At 37.5% G+C, this 22945-nt stretch overlaps 1 protein-coding gene across 1 annotated transcript in view; it reads left to right on the forward strand.

Annotated features, from left to right (window-relative positions):
* Window positions 1-406: 406 nt before the first annotated feature.
* Window positions 407-22945, forward strand: part of CASD1 (CAS1 domain containing 1) — an 83760-nt gene continuing 61221 nt past the window's right edge. Inside the window, exons 1-3 of the mRNA XM_030857251.2 lie at window positions 407-921; window positions 8041-8137; window positions 8687-8807. Coding sequence (XP_030713111.2) covers window positions 789-921; window positions 8041-8137; window positions 8687-8807 — 351 coding nt within the window. The 5' untranslated portion in view covers window positions 407-788. The remainder of the gene's footprint in view (window positions 922-8040; window positions 8138-8686; window positions 8808-22945) is intronic.

A 22945-nucleotide genomic window follows, 5' to 3' on the forward strand; every position in this document is an offset into this window, starting at 1 on the left:
TTAAGCAACGAGTTAAGAGTTAAGACTGGTCTTACCCGTAGGTTGGGTGCTAAGGCTACCAGCAGTCTCTACACTTGGCAAGCCTGGGGGGCAGCCAGACTGACCAGATAGCCTGACGATAAGCCCCGGTGACATTGGGGTGGCCTTCGCATCCTGCTGGGCAGGTTCGGGAAGTAGAAAGTTCACGAAAAGGTGTGTTGCGGAAGGAGGCAGTGGAGTGATGTGTACTTGTCTTCCGAAACAGTGCTTATATTGCCCCCACCTGGGCTCAGGTAGCGGCCACTAAGCTAATTGAAGCCCCAGGCTCGCGCTCGGGTCGGGGTGGAACCCTGCTCCCCTCTCCTTACATCCCCATGTCTCTGCCGCTACTGCCGCCGCCTGCCGCCGCCCGTGACCCGGTGACCCCGGAGGTCCGTCTGGGGCCCGTGACCCCGGAGCACCCGGCATCCGGACACCCCTCGCAGGCGCAGCCGCTATTAAGACAGGAGGCTAAAGGGGAGGAGGAGGAAGGGGAGGAGACAGGCGTCCAGGGCGCCTGGGGAAACGGCACGGCGGAGCAGCGGCGGCGGGGCTGGGGGGAGGCCGCTGAAGCGGTCGCGGCCGAGGAGGGGCAGGTAGAGGCCGGGGGCATCGCGGGGTCAGGCTCCCCGGCGGGCGGCGCGGGTGGCGGCCGCGGGGACTGGCGGCCGCTCCTCGCCTGGCTGCTGTGGCGGCGGCAGCTCCAGTGCTGCCCCTGTGCGGCGCCCCTTCCCCGCTCCGCCGCGCGCCGTTGTCATGGAGGAACCAAGATGGCGGCTCTGGCCTACAACCTGGGCAAGCGGGAGATCAACCACTACTTCAGCGTGAGGAGCGCCAAGGTGCTGGCGCTGGTGGCCGTGCTGCTGCTCGCACTGTGCCACCTCGCCTCCCGCCGCTACCGAGGTGAGCGGGCCCTCCCCCTGTCCGGGCCGGCTGGGGGAGGAGGCGACGCGGAGGCTGGAGGCAGCCCCCGTCGCCCGACACACGCCCACGCTCACGCGGCCGCCCGCCGGCGCGCCCAGCCCGCGGGGGAGGAGGTGCCCCCAGGTGGCCCGGGCGGCGGGCCAGGCGCCCCCGACCGACCGAGCGGACCCCAGTACAGGCGGCCACGGGTAGAGAGCCCATGGTCCTGCGCCCCACGAGCAGCCTGCGCTGCGGACGGGGGCGCTTACCCGGGCCTGGCCCAGTGGCTGCTGGGGTCCCGGCTCCTGCGCGGGTTGCGCCGGGGGAGACGCGCCAGGCCCGGGGCTCGCGTGCAGGAGGCGTGCAGGCGGCCCTCCGGGGCCACCCCCGGGCGCGTGAAGGCCAAGGCCGCCCTGCAATGGGGCACCTCCGCCCCAAGTAGGGTCACCCATTCTGCGCCCTAGGGGATCAGCTCTTTAGCTTTTGTTTTATCCGGCCTCTGCCCTGGAACAGCGGGGCCAAGCTGTTTGACAGCGGCATGGGCCGCCCCATTTTCCTTTGCCGCCGGGTGACAGCTGGCAAAAGATGCTCTTGGCCAAGTGGAGGAGGTGTCACCCAGGCTTTGTGATTCAGAAACGTTTAAAGCGTTCTGGTTGCACACTTTTTACAGAGTAAAGCCACTGGGACAGATATTTGGAAAGAAGTTACAGGTTGACAGGAGTTGAGTTGGGCTATGAAAACAAGTTGGAAGCAGTTTGAGAGGAGGTCTTCGGTGTGGGTTTTGAGACTGGTGTAAAGAGGAAAAGGAAATACGACCTCCTTGTTTCAGAACGAATTATTCTTCAGTCATAAGGGGCATTTACTTGTCCTTGTTGATTGATTTTTTTTTTCATTTTCTCTGTAAAAATGCTACTAGGTTAGAATTTGACAGGCTGAGGGAAATTAATAACGATAGGATCTTTTATTTGTGGCTCTTAGTATTATCGAAGCCATTATCTGGAAAGCTCTTGGTGATTGTGAGATTAATTGGTCAAGATGTAATGTGTAACAGGTGCGCATTTAACGCATTTCCAGTTTAACTTCACACCTACTTTGGCAAAATATCCAGTAAAGAGGCCACTGGAATCTGAACTCTTCTCATTTTAGGGAATCTTTCAAAGTGAAGGACATTTTGATCAATTCTGCTGTTTTGTTTCTGCAATGCTTGAGAATTAAAATTCTTATACTCTAGTACCATACTGGACGAATAGCCCTTTATATAAATACACTAAATCGATTGAAAAAGATAAATTATTTATACCCTTTTGGCCTTTCTCCTCCAGCCTCCTATAGATCACCGCCACATGACCTGGTAAGACTTTGTTTCATCTGCAGTTGCTGTAACAAGTCCAACACTTATATACACAAAATAAAACTAGCAATTTGATGCATTAATTTGTGGTAATTTTAAAGAAAATTTTCTGACTGCTATCATTTTATGCTATTTTGGTATAAGACGACAGTAATCTAACTCAATTTTATTTATGTGGTAGTGGAGATAAATTTTATAACTGTGATGCTATGGTCCTAAATGTAAACATCTAGTGCCCCTCACCTCCCTTTTTAAAACTGTGCTTTTATCTTTTGATAAGCTTGGACCCTAATTATTGTATTTAGATTATATGTTTCATCCTTTCAAGTTCTCTCATTAGCAGGGAAAATAGAATGTCAGATGGAAACTTATGAGTCAGTGTAGCAATCTGGGATTGTTTATAAAGCCTCCTCCAGAAGCTAGTCATCAGCTTTCGTAGGTGCTTTAGTGTCTTGAGTGTGAAGCAGTACACCTGGTGTGTGTACATGCCCATACTGAATGTCAAGAACTTGAGCCAGAGACAGTTTGGGGAAAATAACGATCTTACCAGGCACTTTTTAGCCAACCTCATGCTTTGGCAGTGTGAAACTGAGTCAGATGCAGTGCCTTTCACACAAGGATAACCATACGCTTGAATCATAGTATCATAAATCTTCAGAATAAGAAAGGACCTTATATTAGATATAGAGGTTTAGGCTATATATTAAAATCTTCAATGCATGCTTATGAGTTTGCCTCAGGCAAGGTAGACTGAATGCAGTTGGAATACACATATTCAGTATCTCTTGCTTTACGAACTACAGAAAGTAAAACATTACACACTACAGGAAGTAAGGCTTGGCAAAACTACATGCTATCATTGAGCACTTATTATATGCCGGGTGCTCTTCTACTAAAGGTTTTACATCTTTTAACTCATTTTGTCTTTACAACCAGTCGATGAGGTAGATACAATTACCAGATTTCATCCTCCCCTCTTCTTTCCCCCACCTTTTTTAGTATCTCTGTAATCAAGATGAGTTTTTAAAACTTTGATTGCATGTCAAAGTTTAATTGATAACATTTTTTCCTACTGTTATCTAAAATAATGGTGTATTTTATAATCAGTGGTCTTAGATTCAGCTAATTACAGTATTATTTACATTTTAACCTTTTTTTTTACATTTTAAAAATGAGGCATGAGAGGTTAAGTTGCCTAAAGATACACAGTTAATCTGACTGAGCTAGGATTTAAAACCCAGTTAGTCTGCCTCATGTCATTATGTTATATTCTGCTTTTCTCAGAGCCTCTTAGACAGTGGTGATGTATAAAAGGTGGAGTGAGAAAGCATTTTCCAGCGGGACATGCGTTAAACCATTTAAAAATACCAATTCAGCCTCACAGTGCCAGACAAGAGTTTTCTTATTCTTTTTCCAGTAAATGGTGATTTTCTAAAAGTTGCGTGTGTAAAGCTTACTTTTTATTACCTACGTTTATCTTTCTTCTTTCTTCTGGAACTCCAGGCTCACAGTCCAAATATGCTTTGCCCTTTTGCATATCTCACAGATATCTGATTTGCTCTGCCTGCAATGACCTGTCTCTCTCCTTGAAAGAAAGTACAGATTTTTCTTTCAAGTCCTGGTTCGGATGTCACCAGCACAGAAGTAGGAATTAGGAATTCAGTGTTTCTACAGTAACTAGTACATCCTTATCATTTTGTATTATAATAATTTGTATCTGACAGCCCCACACAAACTTTGAGCTTCCAAGGGTATTTTATTCATCTTTTAAATCATCAGAGCTTAACACACGGTAGGAACTCCATAAACACTTATTGAAGAAATAGATTTTCAAAGTCCTCATTTCCTTCTCTTTTCCTCCCTGCATTTCGTTCTTTTGGTTTTAATTTAATTTCGTGTTCTAATAGCATGTTCTGATCTCAACTTTAGAAGGTAGAGTTTTGGGGGGGGGTTGCATTCTTAATATTATTTTCACAAAATATAATAGAATGACCTTTTAAAAAATATTCTTTTAATTTTATTTTTTCTAAATTTTAACATTACTGAATCACAAAATGTCCATTAATACTGTGATTACAGACTAAAAACATCATTTCTCTGACAAGAAGCCAGTATCTGTAGCCTTAAGGGTAGTTCCAACCTAGATGAATTTGAATTTTTTAATAAAGTTAACTTGCTTCAAACGTCTTAATTTTGTTGAAATCTAATTCTAATCTAATTCCTTTCTATCACTAGGGATATTAAATGTTAAATGTTAAATATTATTGCATGTTTTGGAGAAAAATAAGTTCAAAACTTCAGAAGTTAAAGCAAGAAAGAAGTAGCTCTAGGTCTCTCAGCCTTTTCTTTCTTTGACTGCTAGAAAGATCCTGATCTACATGACACAACTTGTAATGAGGCACTCCTAGCTTATCTAAAGAAAAATGTAAATTGTGATTTTTCAGCACAGACGAAAGTATAACTTGCTGAATTTTAGGCAAATAAAATATTCTGCAGATCATATTGTAAAACTCTATGATCTGGTATTTTCATGGTGGATAGTAAGAAACGCACAGCCTTGGCAGGATGATTAAGTCTAAAGTTTCAATGTGCCAGAGGTATTCTATTCAAAGGAAAATAAAAGCTACGGTTTATTTAGCACATCAGATGTTTTCTTTAGTTCTATTTTGTTTTTCAGTTTTTTTAAAACTTGTTTGTCTTTTTACTTATTTTGTTTGCTCTTAGTATTTTTCTATTATAGAAAAATCATGCATGAAAACCTCAGACTTTAGGTTGACAAACCAGAATGCTTATGCTTAAGATAACAGAATGAAGAGGAAGACAGCTATTCATCTAGATAATCTTTGTATTGGAGATAGTTGAAGTAGATAATTCTATCCCTTTAGTTGCTTTTTTTTTTTTTAATTGTGTTCGTAGCTTGATTTATCTGAGCACTTGGCAACTTTCATTTCACGCTGGTTGTATTAAAGTAGCTATCAAAATTATATGAAGCAATTGAAAACAATGACTGCGTTTTGTTTTTTTTTCTTTTGTTTGGGGTGCTTCTGGGTAAATTTTGAAAGGAAACTAATGTGCCAGCAGATGTTTACATGTAGTTAGTATACATAATAAAAATGTGGCACATTAACTTATTTTAACATTTAGATTTACATTTAGTGATTTGATTTTAAAAATATTTCCTTCCCAGGAAAAGAGAACTAGTTTTAGAGTATGGAATTTTGTGGAGTTTTCTTTTTTAGATCCGGTTAATTTTTTAAAATCAGATAATAATAGTATTTATTATTACTACTACTTCCATTATTTTGCTGACAGATATATAAAAGCCAGTCTCCTCTTGCCTTGTCAGTTATCTAATTAGCAATTCTTTTACTTTCCTAACAGTTCGTCATATTACATTCTCTCTATTAAAATAGCTGGTGTAGTTTCTGTCTTTTGAATGGACCTTAACTGATGTGATACAGAGACTATTAATTTCAGATACAAGGATTTTTTTTTTTTAATTTGCAATATAAAATATATTATGAAGAGTAACCATTAACTAGCATTCACTACCAGGTTAAGAACTTCTTCCCTGGAAAGACTAGTAGTCTCTACAGTACTGTGTTTATAGTGTCTTTTGGTTGGTGACAACTTCAAATCTGTTTTGCTATGAGGTTTTTCTAATGTGGGTTCTTGAGATTAGAGCTTTTGTTTTCTACTAGCTGAACTACTGAAAAATAATGTCTGAGTAGTAGTATTGAAGAGAGGAAGAAGAGTTTGGCATTTTAAAACACATTTTTTGGTGGAGAAAATTGGTTATTTTAAGATGTTGGTATGGTACTTCAGTCTCCACAAAATCATATTGATAATCCATAGACATGGTTAACAAAGAGTATAGTCCCACACACTGAAGACTGATCAACGTGTGTTCCTGTTTAGGCTTCTATTAAAGAACAAAAATCAAGTAACAACACCACCAAAAAAAAAAAAAAAAAAAGAAGGGATAAAGAAGAAAGAAAAGGAAGAAAAACTTCACAGAATTAATACCAGTTATCTACAACTTCATATAACTTTTAGAAAATAGATGGGTTACTAACTTTTCACTTAGTTTAATAGATGTATTTAAAGAGGTAGAGGTGCTATAAATATGGAATTTTCATCCAAATTTTAAACATTTACTAGATTTTTAATAGGATTTTATTATATGGCCATTATAAAAGAATGCAGCAGGAGTGCTGTTTTTAGGAAATAATGGTGTGTTCCTTTAGTCCTTTTTTTTTTTTTACTCCTCCTTGATTATATAGTGTAATTTTTTAGAACTAGAATTAGTTTTTAAGAATTGGAAAGAATTAACTGATTATTTATAGTTTCCTTAGATGTTATTAAAAAATCTTTCAAATACAGAAAAAACTGCTCAGGCCACATATGTAACTGCAAAAATGTAATAATTGGTATTCTACTTTCCTTATCCAGTTTTTCACCAACAGAATAATGCAGTATTTTCACTTTTCCTTCCTGTTCTGTTTTAGAATTTATGACACTGTGGTATCAACACTTTCATTATTTATACATACCTGTCTTGTATTTGTATCACTGTTATCTGTATGTTGACCAGATAAATGGATAACTGGATTGAGAAAAGAGATGTGTTCTTCTACTTTAAATATCTTTGGGTCTTCCCTATCCCCACCATTTTGTTCTGTAGTGTTTTTACCAGATGCCCTATCCTGACCTTAACTATTTGCAAAACAAATAGAGATCGCTGTTGACTGTTAATAAAGAACTAGAGATCAAATTTAAAAACACATGTATTTTATCATAACCCCACAGTTAATGTACACATCTCGTTTTTCCCTCATCCATTTGACATATTTGAACTTTTTTAATGTCTCCAATCCCCTTTTTAACCACGTACATTGACCATGTACATTAAGCTAATGTACGGTAAAATGGCCAAAGGAAGCAGGGTAGCCATCTGTCCCAGTTTACACAGGACTGAGGGGTTTTGCAGATGTGGAATTTTCTGTTTAAAACTGTGGCAGTCCCAACCGCACTGGGAGGAGTTGGTTGGTCATCCTAACGGAGGCAAGAGACAATCGAGAGAAGTGGAGGGGCTAAATATTAACAACAGCATTCATTACTGGTACTGATCATGTGTATCTTCAGCCACCATTTGACTAACATAGTTTTAAGTCTTATCTTCGTGAGATTGCAAAAGGATGAAATTTTATTGAGCTTTTTCAGAAGTTCTTGCATAAGTCTTCCTTGGCACATTTACAGAATAGGGATACCCCACTTCCAGGGAGGCTGTGAAAATTAGGGAGTAGATTTATAAAATACTTCAGTATTTACTAGGTTTCCAGATATGCTAATGCACTGAGTACTATAATAGTCGAATAGGAAGTCATTTCCAAAGTCTTCTCTTTTATCCCTTAAACTCTTCTTTCCCAACTAGAAGTAGGAGTGATAAACAGATATAAAGGCTAGTTTGAGGCAAGGTGATGTCCTTGGAAGGAAAACCTGAAGCAGAAGGAACTACCAAAGCAGTGAATGTAGCTTTGGGGATGAAGTATTTTCTAGGTAAAGAATCTGTCATTAGTGGCTCTTATCCTCTTTAATATTAATATATTAATATTTGCTTCTCATGGATGAGTGATATGTACCTAGAGGGTATAGTGAAGTATAGAAAACTCTGTACTCCCTCATCTCAAAGGCTTAAATGGGGTCAAATAACCAACATATAAGAATTTAACTATTGTTTACAACATTATTGTGTTTAATTACTATAGGAAATGATTCATGTGAATACCTTCTCTCAAGTGGCAGATTTCTTGGAGAGAAAGTTTGGCAACCTCACAGCTGTATGATGCATAAGTACAAAATCAGGTAGTTTCTTCATTTTGTTTGTTTTCTTTTCTAAGATGGGTCTTAATATCTGGTAGAAAAGTGTTGGTGAATCAGGGAAAGTGATAGATGGTACCTCTCTATGTGATGGTAGAGAATTGCTGACAGGGTAGGAGTTAGAGGTGAGTCCAAAGGAATATTCTCACTCTAAAGCATTAGGGAAAGCTTTGGACCAATCTGCTTTATCTCAGGTGAGAGATAACCAGGCCCAGGGCAATTGCCCGTGAATGAAGGACTCTTGCTTTGGGACTTGGATAGCTACCTCATGGAGTTATTCTGAGACAATGGATATAAAGCACTTACTATGGTTAGAGTACATCTGAAACACTTTTATTAGATGAGGGCTGTTATTATAGAGAGTTAGTCGATCATACACGGACTGGTAGGTTAAACAAACCTGGCCACCTATTTCTAAAGCAACATAACTGTGTATGTAATAATGCTGTACTACTTTCTTCACAAATTATGTGCTTTGAAAAGTGCTAGTATGCTGATTTTCCTTATTCTAATTGATGTCTTTGTTGATTTCAGTGAAGCGAAGAACTGCCTTGTAGATAAACATATTGCATTTATTGGAGATTCCAGAATTCGTCAATTGTTTTACTCTTTTGTAAAAATAATTAATCCCCAATTTAAAGAAGAAGGAAATAAGGTAAATTTTGTCTATTCATTTCATTAGCGTATTGTTTTAGAAGTTAGCCAACTGAATAGTTATAGGAGGAATGTGCCCTTTCACATTAACAAAAGGAACTATAAAATTTTACTTTGGTTTTAGGAAAGGTGGAGGGGGAAAACAGGGACAATTTGCCATAATGGGGAACATAAGAAAAAGAAGTGGTGGGTAAGGTATTGGCAAGCTTTTCATTGACTTAAACTTTTCATTTTCAGAAATATTAAAATCCTTTCCATGGAAAACTTTTTAAAAAATTGTAGAAAGAACAAAGAAGAAATATCCCTTATCTTCCTTTTAATATTTTGACATATTGCTTTTCAGACTCTTTTGGAAACAAAATTGTAATAGTTTAGCATGTACAATTTTATATCTTGCTTCTATCCCCACCACTTATCACAGTTTACCATATTATACAGTCAATGTACGCATCTTCATAATGGCAACATATTATTGAATGGATATAATGTGATTTTATATAATCTTCCCTTTCTTAACTTTTTGTAGTTTTCTAATTTTTTTTATTTTACAATTTAAAAACGGACATTTTTATTACATTTTTGTGTGAAAACTTTGCTTTTTAAATTATTTCCTTAGGACGGAATCTTTACAATGCAAATACTAGTTTAAAGAATATAAATGCTTTTAAAATTATTGATTATATTGTTAAACTGTTTCAATCTATACTGTAAGTAGCAATGTACATTGGGACCTAATTTTCTGTAACCTTTCTGGCACTAGGCATTCATGCTATATAGTTAAAATGACAGTGTAACAAATTTCTGCTCTTCTTAATTTCTCATTTTAAAAATATGTCTTTTTTTAAAAGCTAACAAGAATGAACATCTTTCTGTTAATCAATTTGTTAATTAGTTAATTTGGGGGGAATTATCATATCTTTCTGTTTGTACATTTTTAAGTGATCTAAGGTTCTAATCCCTGCCTTCAGTTGCATGTGGTTGGGAGTGGGTAATGGCAAGAAGAAAAGAGTAAAGTACAAAAAGTTCAGAATTGTTGGGGTAATATCTCATGAATTTATGATGAAAATCTACCTGTACACATCAACTTGCCCGGCGGCAAGGAGTTGAAAAATCAGGGACTTAACAGCTTAAGTAGCTAGTTTCACAGTGATGATGGTAATGGATACTAACTCTTTAGGAACTACTCCTTGTGAGAAGAGTCTATAGGCTATTAGAGATTTTGTCTACCAGGAAAAGCTAGTATAGATTTTAAAGCTGAATAATAGAAAATAACAAAGTCAACCTTTCATTTTATTTGGTATCTATAAATGTATTTTCCACTTGTATTTATACATACAAAATTATACAGAAGAGTTGAAACTATTTAATGACCTGAGATTCTTACAGTTTAAAGTAAAAAACTTAGTAAACATTTAAAAAACAGATGTCTGATTTAAAAAAACATTTTTAGTATTTCTAGGCCTAGAATAGTGTGACTCTTGAAAATTGGAATAATGTATTTGGCAACAGTTAGTTGAAAAAAATCTGTAATGGTTTAGTCTATAGCCAAAAGTAGGTACAATATGGTACGTTGTTTCTGAGCTCTACATTTCCAATTTTTATTTCCTAACGGCTCCTATTTATCCCACAATTATCAGACAAGATACATGTTATTTTATATGCATTTTAAAAAGAAACAAAGACAGTTTGTCACAGTCTTAAAGAGACAGTTATTGTGAAACTATTTAGATTAAACTGCTAGTGGAACATTTGCCAAATTGTATTTTACTTATTCTCTTGTCTCTGAACACCTTGAGGACAGAGATTGTGTACCATTATTTTTTGAATATGTTTCTTGTGCCTGGCATGTTGTAAAGTTAATTTTTTTTTTTTAGCCTTGGTAATGGGATTCTTTGGGTGGAATAGGAGTATTGAAGATAATATTTTTTTGAATTTATTTCTTTTCTGTATTGGGGCAAATTTTTTAAAAAGGAAGCTTTAGAGCAGGATTTTCTTTTTTCAAATTATATTTTGTGGAAGACTAGTTCTGTACGAAGCTCTGGTCAAATAAGTTTGGACAGAGCCAGATATCATATCCCCCTCTTAGATGGTTTTAATTTAGGCTAGGATATTAAAAACTTGAAAAGTCTTGCTGTAAAGAAACCTGTTTGTGTTACTTCCAGCCAGAGGGCAAGGTAGATACTCTGGGGGCCTCTTCCACTTCAAACCAACTAGATCCTAGATTAAAAAAATACTTGTTGATGTATTTCTAAATGGGAGACACACCCCCAAAAAGGAACAAACTGTGAGGCAAAACCAGAGATGGGAACAATAACAGTAGGCGTGCAATAGAGATTCAGGTTGCCCTAAAGACAGATGCCAGTGGCTGCAATACCCTATATGTAGAAAACTAAGCTTTGAGCCAGCATATTTATCAATAGTAATATTGGGAGCCAGAGGACAGTAGACTAATAACTTTAAAGTTCTGATAGAAAGTAAGTTTCAACCTAGAATTGTATCCCTAGCATACAGATTCCTCTGTTCTTGAAATATAGGACATTTTTCAGATAAACAAAAACTATGAGGGTTTACTGCCACATTAAACTTAAATTAAAGGGTTTTCTAAAGAATAAACTTCAAGAAGGAGAGAAATAATTCAGAAAAAAAAAAGATCTGAAACAATGGTTAAAGAAAATAGTAAACTTGTATATAAATCTAAACAGTGTCTGTGTAAAATAATAATGTCTTTTTACACTTTACAAAAAGTACAATAGCATATAAATCAGAGAGAGATGACCACAATTAAAGTGTTCTAATGTCCTCTTTACTCTTTAAGGTATTATTTTACTTTTTTTTTTAATTCATCAACAAACTACACAATACACTTTAATGTTTATTTTATTTTATTTTTTTATTTTTGGCTGCATCAGGTCTTCATTGTGGTGTGTGGGATCTTCATTGCAGGATGCAGGATCTTTTTTTGGGATGCACGGGCTCTTCCTTGTGGTGCACGGGCTCTTCCTTGTAACACATGGGCTTTTCTCTAGTTGTGGTGCGCGGGCTTCTCTCTAGTTGTGGCGCACGGGCTCCAGAGCACATGGGCTCAGTAGTTGTGGCACGCAGGCTTACTTGCCCTATGGCATGTGGGATCTTAGTTCCCTGACCAGGGATCCAACCCGCATCCCCTGCATTGGAAGACGGATTCTTTACCACTGGACCACCAGGGAAGTCCCCAGGTATTATCTTACTTTAGAACTTAAGTTAATGATGCCCTTTAGTCCAAGGGCAAGGACTAAAAGGATAGAATTAAGGTGGGTAATTCCAAACCAGAAGAAGAAAAAAATTAAAACCAAACTCATCTCATACCAAATATAATGCACACATGTACATACACATGCACACATGCATATGTATACTCCGATACACACACATACATATATATATGAACATTTATATGTGCATGTAAAAATCAGTGTTTACTTTTCATATGTATATAAAAATATGTGTATGTGTTAGGGAGCTAGAAATCAAAAAGTAAGATAATAGAAACATTTATAATCAAAATAAATGTAAGTAGTCTAAACTTGTCAGCTAAACACAGATTTTCAGATTGATTTTAAAAAGAATTTTCTGCTGCTTAAAAAGATACCTAAAACAAAAGGACATAGGAAGGATTTAATTTAAAATGAGAAGAGATTTACCAGACAAATATTTATTAAAAAAGATAAGTTGTATTAATATAAGACAAAATAGATTAAGAGGCAAAAGCATTATTGGGGATACTTTTTAGTGACAAAAGATTCAAATCATTAGGAAGATTTTGAATTGTAGGCATTTAATAAATTAGCCCTAAAATATATAAAGCAAAAGTTAACATGATTACAGTGAGAAGTTGACAGATTTTCTACCACAGTGAGAGAATTACTCACTGCTCATGCAATTAATAATAGTGCAAGCAAATAAGTAAACATAGAGTAGACTTAATATGCTGATTTTATGAACTTATAGTTCAATACTTAAAGCATACACTAACATATCAGAGAATATATTTTTTCAAAGCACACATGAACTCTTTTTGATCACATATTGGCCCATTAACCAAGTCCTGACAATATCAGAGAATTGGTATCATTCTCTCTCTGTTAGGTAAGTTCCTTTGTATTCTAACTTATTCTGATAAAAATTCTAGAATCCTACAGTAAATGTTCCAATGGTAAAATGCTAGACACATTTCCATTAAACTCAGGAAGAAAACAAGGAAGTCCATTATTGCTGCTTCAGTTCAATATTGTATTAGAGATCCTTAGCCAAAGAAAGATAAAGATGTAAGGATTAGAAAGAAATAAACTTGATATTTTATAATACAGTTATCTACACAGAAAATCCCAAAGAATCTATAGAAAATTTACTAGATGTAATAAAAATTTTAATAATATAGCTGATTATAAGGTAAATATATGAAAATTAATTGTAATTCAATAAAGCTGTTAAAAATTAATTGCATATCTACTTGTCAGGAATATAGAGTTCAAAAATGTTATTTAAAATATACTGTGTGCAATAATAACAAAGCACATAGTACATAGGAATAAACATAGTAACTAAGGAAGGTGTATATGCAGAAAACTCATGAAATTTTATTAAAAGGCAATTTAAATATAATTAAATGGAAGTTATGTACTGTATTCTGGAATGGGAAGACTCAATATTGTAAACATGTCAGTTATTCTCCAATTAATCTATAGGTTCAAAAAATTCTAACAGGGGCTTCCCTGGTGGCGCAGTGATTGGGAGTCTGCCTGCCGATGCAGGGGATGCGGGTTCGTGCCCCGGTCCGGGAGGATCCCACGTGCTGCGGAGCGGCTGGGCCCGTGAGCCGTGGCCGCTGGGCCTGCGCGTCCGGAGCCTGTGCTCCGCAGCGGGAGAGGCACAGCAGTGAGAGGCCCGCGTACCGCAAAAAAAAAAAAAAAAAAAAAAAAAAATTCTAACAGGATTTGTTATAGAACTTTACCAGTTCATTCCAAATTTTATATGGAGGGCAGTGGACCAAAAATAACTGCAAGAGATCTAAAGAACAAGGTAGAAAGGACTTCTCCAATATCAAGACCTATTTTAACTAGACATCTTTTAATTAAGAAAATGTGGTATTGGGAGACCTAAACAAAGAAACCAATGGAGCAGAATATACGACTCTAAAATAGACACAATCATATACAAAAAAAAACTTAACAGATATGCCATTGAAGATCCATAGGGATAGGAAAGTCTTTCAATTAATGATGCTGAGTCAATTGGTTATATAATGGAAAAAAGTGAAATTGGACCCTTACCTCACACCATCAAGTATAATCATTTCTAGGTGAATTTAGACTTAAATGTGAAAGTCAAAACTTTGAAACCTTTAGAAAAAAATATAGAATATCTTTGGTACCTCAGGTAGGGATAAGTTTCGTACATAAGAAACAAAAAATGCTAACCGTAAAATAAAAGATGAATGCGGGATTCACAGTCTTTAAGATTATGTGTTCATCAAAAGATACCTTAGGGCTTCCCTGGTGGCGCAGTGGTTGAGAGTCCACCTGCCGATGCGGGGGACACGAGTTCGTGCCCCTGTCCGGGAAGATCCCACATGCCGCAGAGCGGCTGGGCCCGTGAGCCATGGCCACTGAGCCTGCGCGTCCAGAACCTGTACTCCGCAACGGGAGAGACCACAACAGTGAGAGGCCTGCGTACCGCAAAAAAAAAAAAAAAAAAAAAAGATACCTTAAAGGGAAAAGACAACTATAAACTGGGAGACGATATTTGTTGCATATATCCAAGAGATAAAAGGAACCAATTAATAAAAAAGACAACCCAGTAGAATAAAAAGAGGAAAGGCATGATCAGGCATTTCACAGAAGAGGAAATATAAATCCCAGTGTAAATCTAAAAGATGTTTAACCTCATTGGTAATAGGGGAAATGCAAATTAAGACCATAGTGAGATAGCATTTTATACCTACTTTAGTGGCAAAATTAAGTTTGACAATGGCAAAAAATATGAAGCCTAACAAGATGTATTAGAGAGTGTCTCAAACCACTAGTGAGGGTACATTGTTACAAACACTTCAAAAAATAATTTGCATTATTATGTGAGGTGAACATTTGTATAGTCTGTGAACATTTAGAACTATTACAGAAAGTGACTCATGTAAAGAGATGTTCAAGAGGGTAACTATCAGTGCTGTTTATAATCTAGATTTGGTGCATTGTATCAATTAACCTAGATTCTAAAAAAAATAACGAATATAATATTTGATGTGTATTGATAAAATAAATTGATATATAAAATGAAACTAAAGAGACGTGACAACTAAATGCAATACATGTTGTTTTTTCTTTTTTATTGAAATATAGTTGATTTACAATGTTGTGTAAGTTTCAGGTGTATAGCAAAGTGAATATATATATATATTTTTTTTTAGAATTCTTTTACGTTATAGGTTATTAATACTGCGTATAGTTCTCTGTGCTATACAGTAGGTTCTTGTTGGTTATCTATTTTATATATAGTACTGTGTATATGTTAATCCCAAACTCCTAATTTATCCCTCCCCCCACTTTTTCCTTTGGTAACATTAAGTCTGTTTTCTATGCCTGTGGGTCTATTTCTGTTTTGTATATAAGTTCATTTGTATCACTTTTTTAATTCCACATATAAGTGATATCGTATGATATTTGTCTTTGGTTCACATCACTTAGAATACTAATCTCTAGGTCCATCCATGTCGCTGTAAATGGCATTATTTCATTCTTTTTTACGGCTGAGTAATATTCCATTGAATATATGTACCACATCTTCTTTATCTACTGCTTTGTCAGTGAACATTTAGGTTGCTTCCATGTCTTGGCTATTGTAAATAGTGCTACAATGAACACTGGGTGCATGTAGGTTTTCTCCGGATATATGCCCAGGAGTGGGATTGCTGGATCATATGGTAGCTCTATTTTTAGTTTTTTAAGGAACCTCCATACTGTTCTCCATAGTGGCTGTACCAAATTACATTCCCACCAACAGTATAAGAGGGTTCCATTTTCTCCACACGTTCTCCAGCATTTATTGTTTGTAAAGTTTTTGATGATGGCTATTCTGACGGTTGTGAGGTGATACCTCATTGTAGTTTTGATTTGCACTTCTCTAACAATTAGCAATGTTGAGCATCTTTTCATGTGCTTTTTGGCTGTCCATATATCTTTGGAGAAATGTCTATTTAGATCCTCTGCCCATTTTTTGATTGGGTTTTTTTTTTTTTATATTGAGGTGCATGAGCTGTTTGTATATTTTGGAGGTTAATTCCTTGTCCGTTGCATCATTTGCAAATATTTTCTCCCATTCTGTGTGTTGTCTTTTTATTTTGTTTATGGTTTCCTTTGCTGTGCAAAAGCATTTAAGTTTAATTAGGTCCCATTTGTTTATTTTTGTTTTCATTACTCTAGGAGGTAAATCCAAAAGATATTGCTGCACTTTATGTCAAAGAGTGTTCTGCCTATGTTTTCCTCTAAGACCTATTAGTATCCGGTCTTACATTTAGTTCTTTAATCCACTTTAAGTTTACTTTTGTGTTTGGTGTTAGAGAATGTGCTAATTTCATTCTTTAACATGTAGCTGTCCAGTTTTCCTAGCAGCACTTACTGAAGAGACTGTCTTTTTTCCATCGTATATCCTTGCCACCTTTGTCGTAGATTAATTGACCATGGATGCTGCATTTATTTCTGGGCTTTCCAGCCTGTTCCATTGATCTGTATTTCTGTTTTGTGGCAGTACCATGCTGTTTGATAACTGTAGTTTTGTTGTATAGTCTGAAATCAGGGAGCCTGATTCCTCCCACTCCATTTTTCTTTCACAAGATTGCTTTGGCTATTCGGGGTCGTTTGTGTTTCCATACAAATATTAAGATTTTTTTGTTCTAGATCTGCAAAAAATGCCTATGGTAATTTCATAGGGGTTGCATTGAATCTGTAGATTACCTTGGGTATTATAGTCATTTTGAAGATGTTGATTCTTCCCATCCCAGAACATGGTACAATATATCTTTCCATCTGTTAGTGTCATCTTCGATTTCTTTCATCAGCATCTTACAGTTTTCGAAGTACAGATCTTTTGCCTCCTTTGGTAGGTTTATTCTTTCTGATGTGATGGTAAATGGGATTGTTTCCTTAATTTCTCTTTCAGATCTTTTGTTGTTAGTGCACAGGAATGCAAGAGATTTCTGTGTATTAATTTTGTATCCTGCAACTTTACCAAATTCATGGATGAGCTCTAGTAGTTTTCTGGTAGCATCTTTAGGATTTTCTATGTGTAGTATCACATCATTTGCAAATGGTGTCAGTTTTACTGCCTTTTTTAAAAATTTGGATCCCTTTTGTTTCTTTTTCTTCTCTGATTGCCATGGCTAGGACTTCCAGAACTATGTTGAATAAAAGTGGCAAGAGTGGACATCCTTGTCTTGTTTGCTGATCTTAGAGGAAATGCTTTCAGCTTTTCACCATTGAGTATGATGTTAGCTGTGCGTTTGTCATATAAGGCCTTTATTATGTTGAGGTAGGTTCTGTCTATGCCTATTTTCGGTAGAGTTTTTATCATAAATGGGTGTTGAATTTTATCAAAAGCTTTTTTTGCATCTATTGAGATGACCATATGGTTTTTATTCCTAAATTTGTTGATGTGGTGTGTCACACTGATTGATTTGCAGATATTGGACAGTCTGTGCATCCCTGGGATAAATATCACTGGATCATGGTGTATGATCCTTTTAATGTATTGTTGGATTCAGTTTGCTAGCATTTTGTTAAATATTTTTGCGTCTATGTTCATCAGTGATATTGGCCTGTAATTTTCTTTTTTTGTGGTATCTTTGTCTGGTTTTGGTGTCAGGGTGATCGTGGTCTCATAGAATGATTTTGGGAGTGTTCCTTCCTCTGCAATTTTTGGAAGAGTTGCAGAAGAATAGGTGTTAACTCTTCTCTAACTGTTTGACAGAATTCACCTGTGAAGCCATCTGGTCCTGGATTTTGTTGGGAGTTTTTAGTCACAGTTGCAGTTTCAGTGCTTGTGATTGGTCTGTTCATATTTTCCATTTCTTCCTGGTTCAGCTTTGGGAAATTGTACCTTTCTAAGAATTTGTCCATTTTCTTCTAGGTTGTCCATTTTATTGGCATATAGTTGCTTTCAGTAGTCTTTTATGATCCTTTGTATTTCTGTGGTGTCCATTGTAACTTATCCTTTTTCATTTCTAATTTTATCGATTTGAGCCCTCTCCCTTTTTTTCTTGATGAGCCTGGCTAAAGATTTATCAATTTTGTTTATCTTTTCAAAGAACCAGCTTTTAGTTTCATTGATCTTTTCTATTGTTTTCATCTCTTTCATTTATTTCTGATCTGATCTTTATGATTTCTTTCCTTCTGCTAACTTTGTGTTTTGTTTATTCTTCTTTCTCTAGTTGCTTTAGGTATAAGGTTGGGTTGTTCATTTGAGATCTTTCTTGTTTCCTGAGGTAAGCTTGTATTGCTATAAACTTCCCTCTTAGAACTGCATTTGCTGCATCCCATAGGTTTTGGATTGTCATGGTTTCATTTTCATTTGTCTCTAGGTATTTTTTGATTTCCGCTTTGTTTTCTTCAGTGATCCATTGGTTGTTTCGTAGCATATTGTTTAGCCTCCACGTGTTTGTTATACTTTTTTTTCTTGTTAGTTGATTTCTAATCTCATAGCATTGTGGTTGGAAAAGATGCTTGTTATGATTTCAGTTTTCTTACATTTACCCAGGCTTGATTTGTGGCCCAGTATGTGACCTCTCCTGGAGAATGTTCCATGTTCACTTGAAATGAATGTGCATTCTTCTGCTTTCAGATGGGATGCTCTATAAATATCAATTAAATCCAATGGTCTGTGTGTCATTTAAGGCCTGTGTTTCCTTATTAATTTTCTGTCTGGATGATTTTTCCATTGACATACGTGGGGTGTTAAAAGTCCCCCCATTACTGTGTTACTGTCAATTTCTCCCTTTATGTCCACATTTGCCTTGTGTATTGAGGTGCTCCTGTGTTGGGTGCATATACATTTACAATTGTTATCTTTTCTTCCTGGATTGATCCCTTGATCGTTCTGTAGTGTCCTTCTTTGTCTCTTGTAATATTCTTTATTTTAAAGTCTATTTTCTTTGATATGAGTATTGCTACTCCAGCTTTCTTTTAATTTCCATTTGTTTGGAATACCTTTTTCCATCCCCTCACTTTCCTTCTGTATGTGTCTCTAGATCTGAAGTGGGTCTCTTTCAGACAGCCTATATACGGGTCTTGTTTTTGTATCCATTCAACCAGTCTGCGTCTTTTGGTTGGAGCAGTTACTCTGTTTACATTTAAGGTAATTATCGATATGTATGTTCTTATTGTCATTGTTTTGGATTTGTGTTTATAGATCTGTTTTCTTCCTTCCCTCTTTTGTTCTCTCCTTTTCTGATTTGATGACTATCCTTAGTGTTGTGCTTGGATTCCTTTTTCTTTTTTGTATGTATATCTATTATAGTTTTTTGGTTTGTGGTTATCATGAGGTTTTGATAGCAGTCTATATATATACATGATTGTTTTAAGTTGCTGATATCTTAATTTCAAATGCATTTTAAATAACCTGTATTTGTACTTTCCTTCTCTCACAGTTACTGGTTTTGGTGTTATATTTGCATGTGGGTGTTTTGCTACCTTTACTCTATGTTTGCCTTAACTGGTGAGTTTTCCCATTTCATAATTTTATTGTTTCTAATTGTTGCCTTTTCTTTCCATCTAAAGAAATTCCTTTAGCATTTGTTGTAAAGCTGATTGGGTGGTGCTGAATTCTTTTAGTTTTTGCTTGTCTGTAAAGTTTTTGATTTCTCCATCAAATCTGAATGAGAGCTTTGCTGGGTAAAGGTCTCTCAGGAGACCCTCCAAAACATTGCAGGTGTTTCCCTTTCATCACTTTAAATGTATCATGCCATTCCCTTCTGGCCTGTACAGTTTCTGCTGAAAAATCAGCCGATAGTCTTATGGGGATTCCCTTGTACGTTATTTGTTGTTTTTCCCTTGTTGCTTTTAATATTTTCTCTTTGTTTTTAATTTCTGTCAGTTTGATTACTGTGTTTCTGGACATGTTCCTCCTTGGGTTAATCTTATATGGGACTCTCTGTGCTTCCTGGACTTGGGTGACTGTTTCCTTTCCCATATTAAGGGAAATTTTCAGCTGTTATATCTTAAAATATTTTCTCAGGACCTTTCTCTCTCTCTTCTCCTTCTGGGACCCCTATCATGTGAATGTTGGTGCATTTGACATTGTCCCAGAGGTCTCTTAAACTGTCCTTGTTTTTTTTTTCATTCTTTTTTCTTTTCCACAGCAGTGATTTCCAGCACTCTGTCTTCCAGCTCACTTACCTAATTATCCATTCTTCTGCCTCATTTATTCTGCTGTTGATTCTTTCTAGTGTATTTTTCATTTCAATTACTGTATTCTTCATCTCTGTTTGGTTGCTCTTTATATTTTTCTGCCTCTTTGCTATAAACTTCTTGTACCTTCTTGCTCTGTATATCCATGCTTTTCCTGATTTCTTGGATGATCTTTACAATCATTACTCTTAACTCTTTCTCAGGTAGATTGCCTATCTCTGCATCACTTAGTTCTTCTGGGTTTTTTTCTTTTTCCTTCATCTGGAACATATTCCTCTGCCATCACATTTTGTCTAAATTTCTATTTGTATTTTTATGTATGGGGAAGTTTAGTTATGTTTCTCGACCTTGGAGAAGTGGCCCCCTATAGGGGATGTCCTATGTGTCCCAGCAGTACACTTTCCCTCTCATTACCCAAGGTCCAGTGACCAGCTGGTCTCAGGGTAGGTTCTGACCTGCGTTTGCAGACTTGGTTCCACAGGCTGCCAGATCGTAGTTTTCTTGCTTCTGGTGTCTGCCTTATGGTGGGTTAATCTGGTCTAGATGTTTGTGCAGACTTCTGGTGGGAGAGGCTGGTGCTTGCACACTGGTAAATGGAGCTGGGTCTTGGCCCTCTGGTGGGCAGGGCTATGTCAAGGGGCATGTCTAGAGGTGGCTATGGGCTAAGGAAGTCTTTAGGCAGCCTGTCTGCTGATGAGTGGGGCTGTGTTCCCAGCCTGTTGATTGTTTGGCCTGAGGTGTTCCAGTCTTGGAGCCTACAGGCTGTTAGGTGGGACCTGGTCTTGATGCTAATTACCCAAGAAAGATGTCTGTCTCCAGCAAGAGTTCAAGTAGAGGAACACTCCCCGATATTACACCACCAGCTTTTATGACCCCAGAGAGAGCTACAGATGCCCAAGCCTCCCAGGAGACCCTCCAAGACCAGCAGGTAGGTCCAGTCCAGTCTCTTATGAAGTCACTGTTTTTGCCCTGGGTCCTGGTGCTCACAAGACCTTATGTGTGCCCTCTAAGTATGCCCTCACAAGACCTTGTGTGTGCCCTGTTTCCCCCATTCCTGTGGAGCTACTGCAGTCAAGCCCCGCTGGCCTTCAAAGCTAAATGCTCTGGGCGTTCCTCCTCTCGATGCTGGACCCCCAGGCTGGGGGCCTGACATGGAGCTCAGAACTCTCATTCCTGTGGGAGAACTTCTGTGATATAATTATTCTCCTTGTGGGTCACCCACCCAGGATATGGAATCTGATTATATCATGACTGTGCCTCTCCTACTGTCTTGTTGGGTTTCTTCTTTATGTTTTTGGGTGTAGAATATCTTTTTTGGTAGGTTCCAGTCTTTTTTTAATCCATGGTTGTTCAGCAGTTAGTTGTGATTTTGATGTTCTTGTGAGAGGGGGTGGGCTCAAGATCCTTTTTCTCCACCATCTTGTCTCCAATCGGGTGCACAATACCTGGTTTTAATTGAATTCTAGATTAAAATATAAGAACTATAGAGAAGACATTATTGGGCAATTAGGGAAAGTTGAACATGCACTGTATACTAAATTAGATAATATCAATGTCAAATTCTTAGGTGGGACTGTAGTATTGCAGTTATGTAAGAGAATGTACATATTCTTTGGAGATGTGTGTTTAAGGGTGAAATTGTTACTATGTCTGCAGTTTACTTTCATATGGCTCAGCAAAGGAGAAAAACTATGTATAGAGTGGGCCAAAAACTGCCTTCGGTTTTTTAAGTAAAAATAAAAGACACATTTTTCATTTCCACCAAGAATGTTATTGAACAGTGTGTTCACTCTTTTGTTCCACTACCTTCTGCGATTTTTTCAGGCAACTTCATAATTCCATCTTCCCAAAACTTTTTAACTTTTTGAGCAAAGAACTGTTCCAGGTGCCTTTTACAGGCTTCTCGGGAATTGAATTTTTTTCCATTAAGAGAATTTGTAAAGACCTAAATAAATGGAAATCCAAAGGTGCAATGTCTGGTGAATACGGCAGATGAATCAGAACTTCCCAGCCAAGCTGTAACAGTTTTTGCCAGGTCATCAAAGAAACGTGATCTTGTGTTATCCTGATGGAAGATTATGCATTTTTCTGTTGACTAATTCTGGACACTTTTCGTCAAGTGCCACTTTCAGTTGGTCTAATTGGGAGCAGTACTTGTTGGAATTAATCATTTGGTTTTCCCGAAGGAGCTCATCATAGAGAACTCCCTTCCAATCCCACCATATACACAATATCACCTTCTTTGGATGAAGACCGGCCTTTGGTGTGGTTGGTGGTGGTTCATTTCGCTTGCCGCACGATCTCTTCCATTCCACATTTTGTACAGTATCCACTTTTCATCGCCCGTCACAATTTGTTTTAAAAACAGAACATTTTCATTACATTTCAATAGAGAATTGCATGCGGAGATATGGTAAAGAAGGTCTTAACTTACGTGGAACCTAAACATCAGAGTGATTCATATAACCAGGCTGGTGCAAATGATTTCCAAAGTTTGATTTGGATATGTTGAGTATATCAGCTATCTCCTGTGTGGTATAACACTGATTGTTCTCAATTACTGTTTTGATTTGATTGCTATCAACTTCAACTCGTCTACCTGACCATGGAGCATCGTCCAGCAAGAAATCTCCAGCATGAAACTTCACAAACCACTTTTGACATGTTTGATCAGTCACAACACCTTCTCCATACGCTGCACAAATCT

This window comes from Globicephala melas, chromosome 9 (assembly GCF_963455315.2).
Source record: "Globicephala melas chromosome 9, mGloMel1.2, whole genome shotgun sequence".
NCBI classification, from domain to species: domain Eukaryota; kingdom Metazoa; phylum Chordata; class Mammalia; order Artiodactyla; family Delphinidae; genus Globicephala; species Globicephala melas.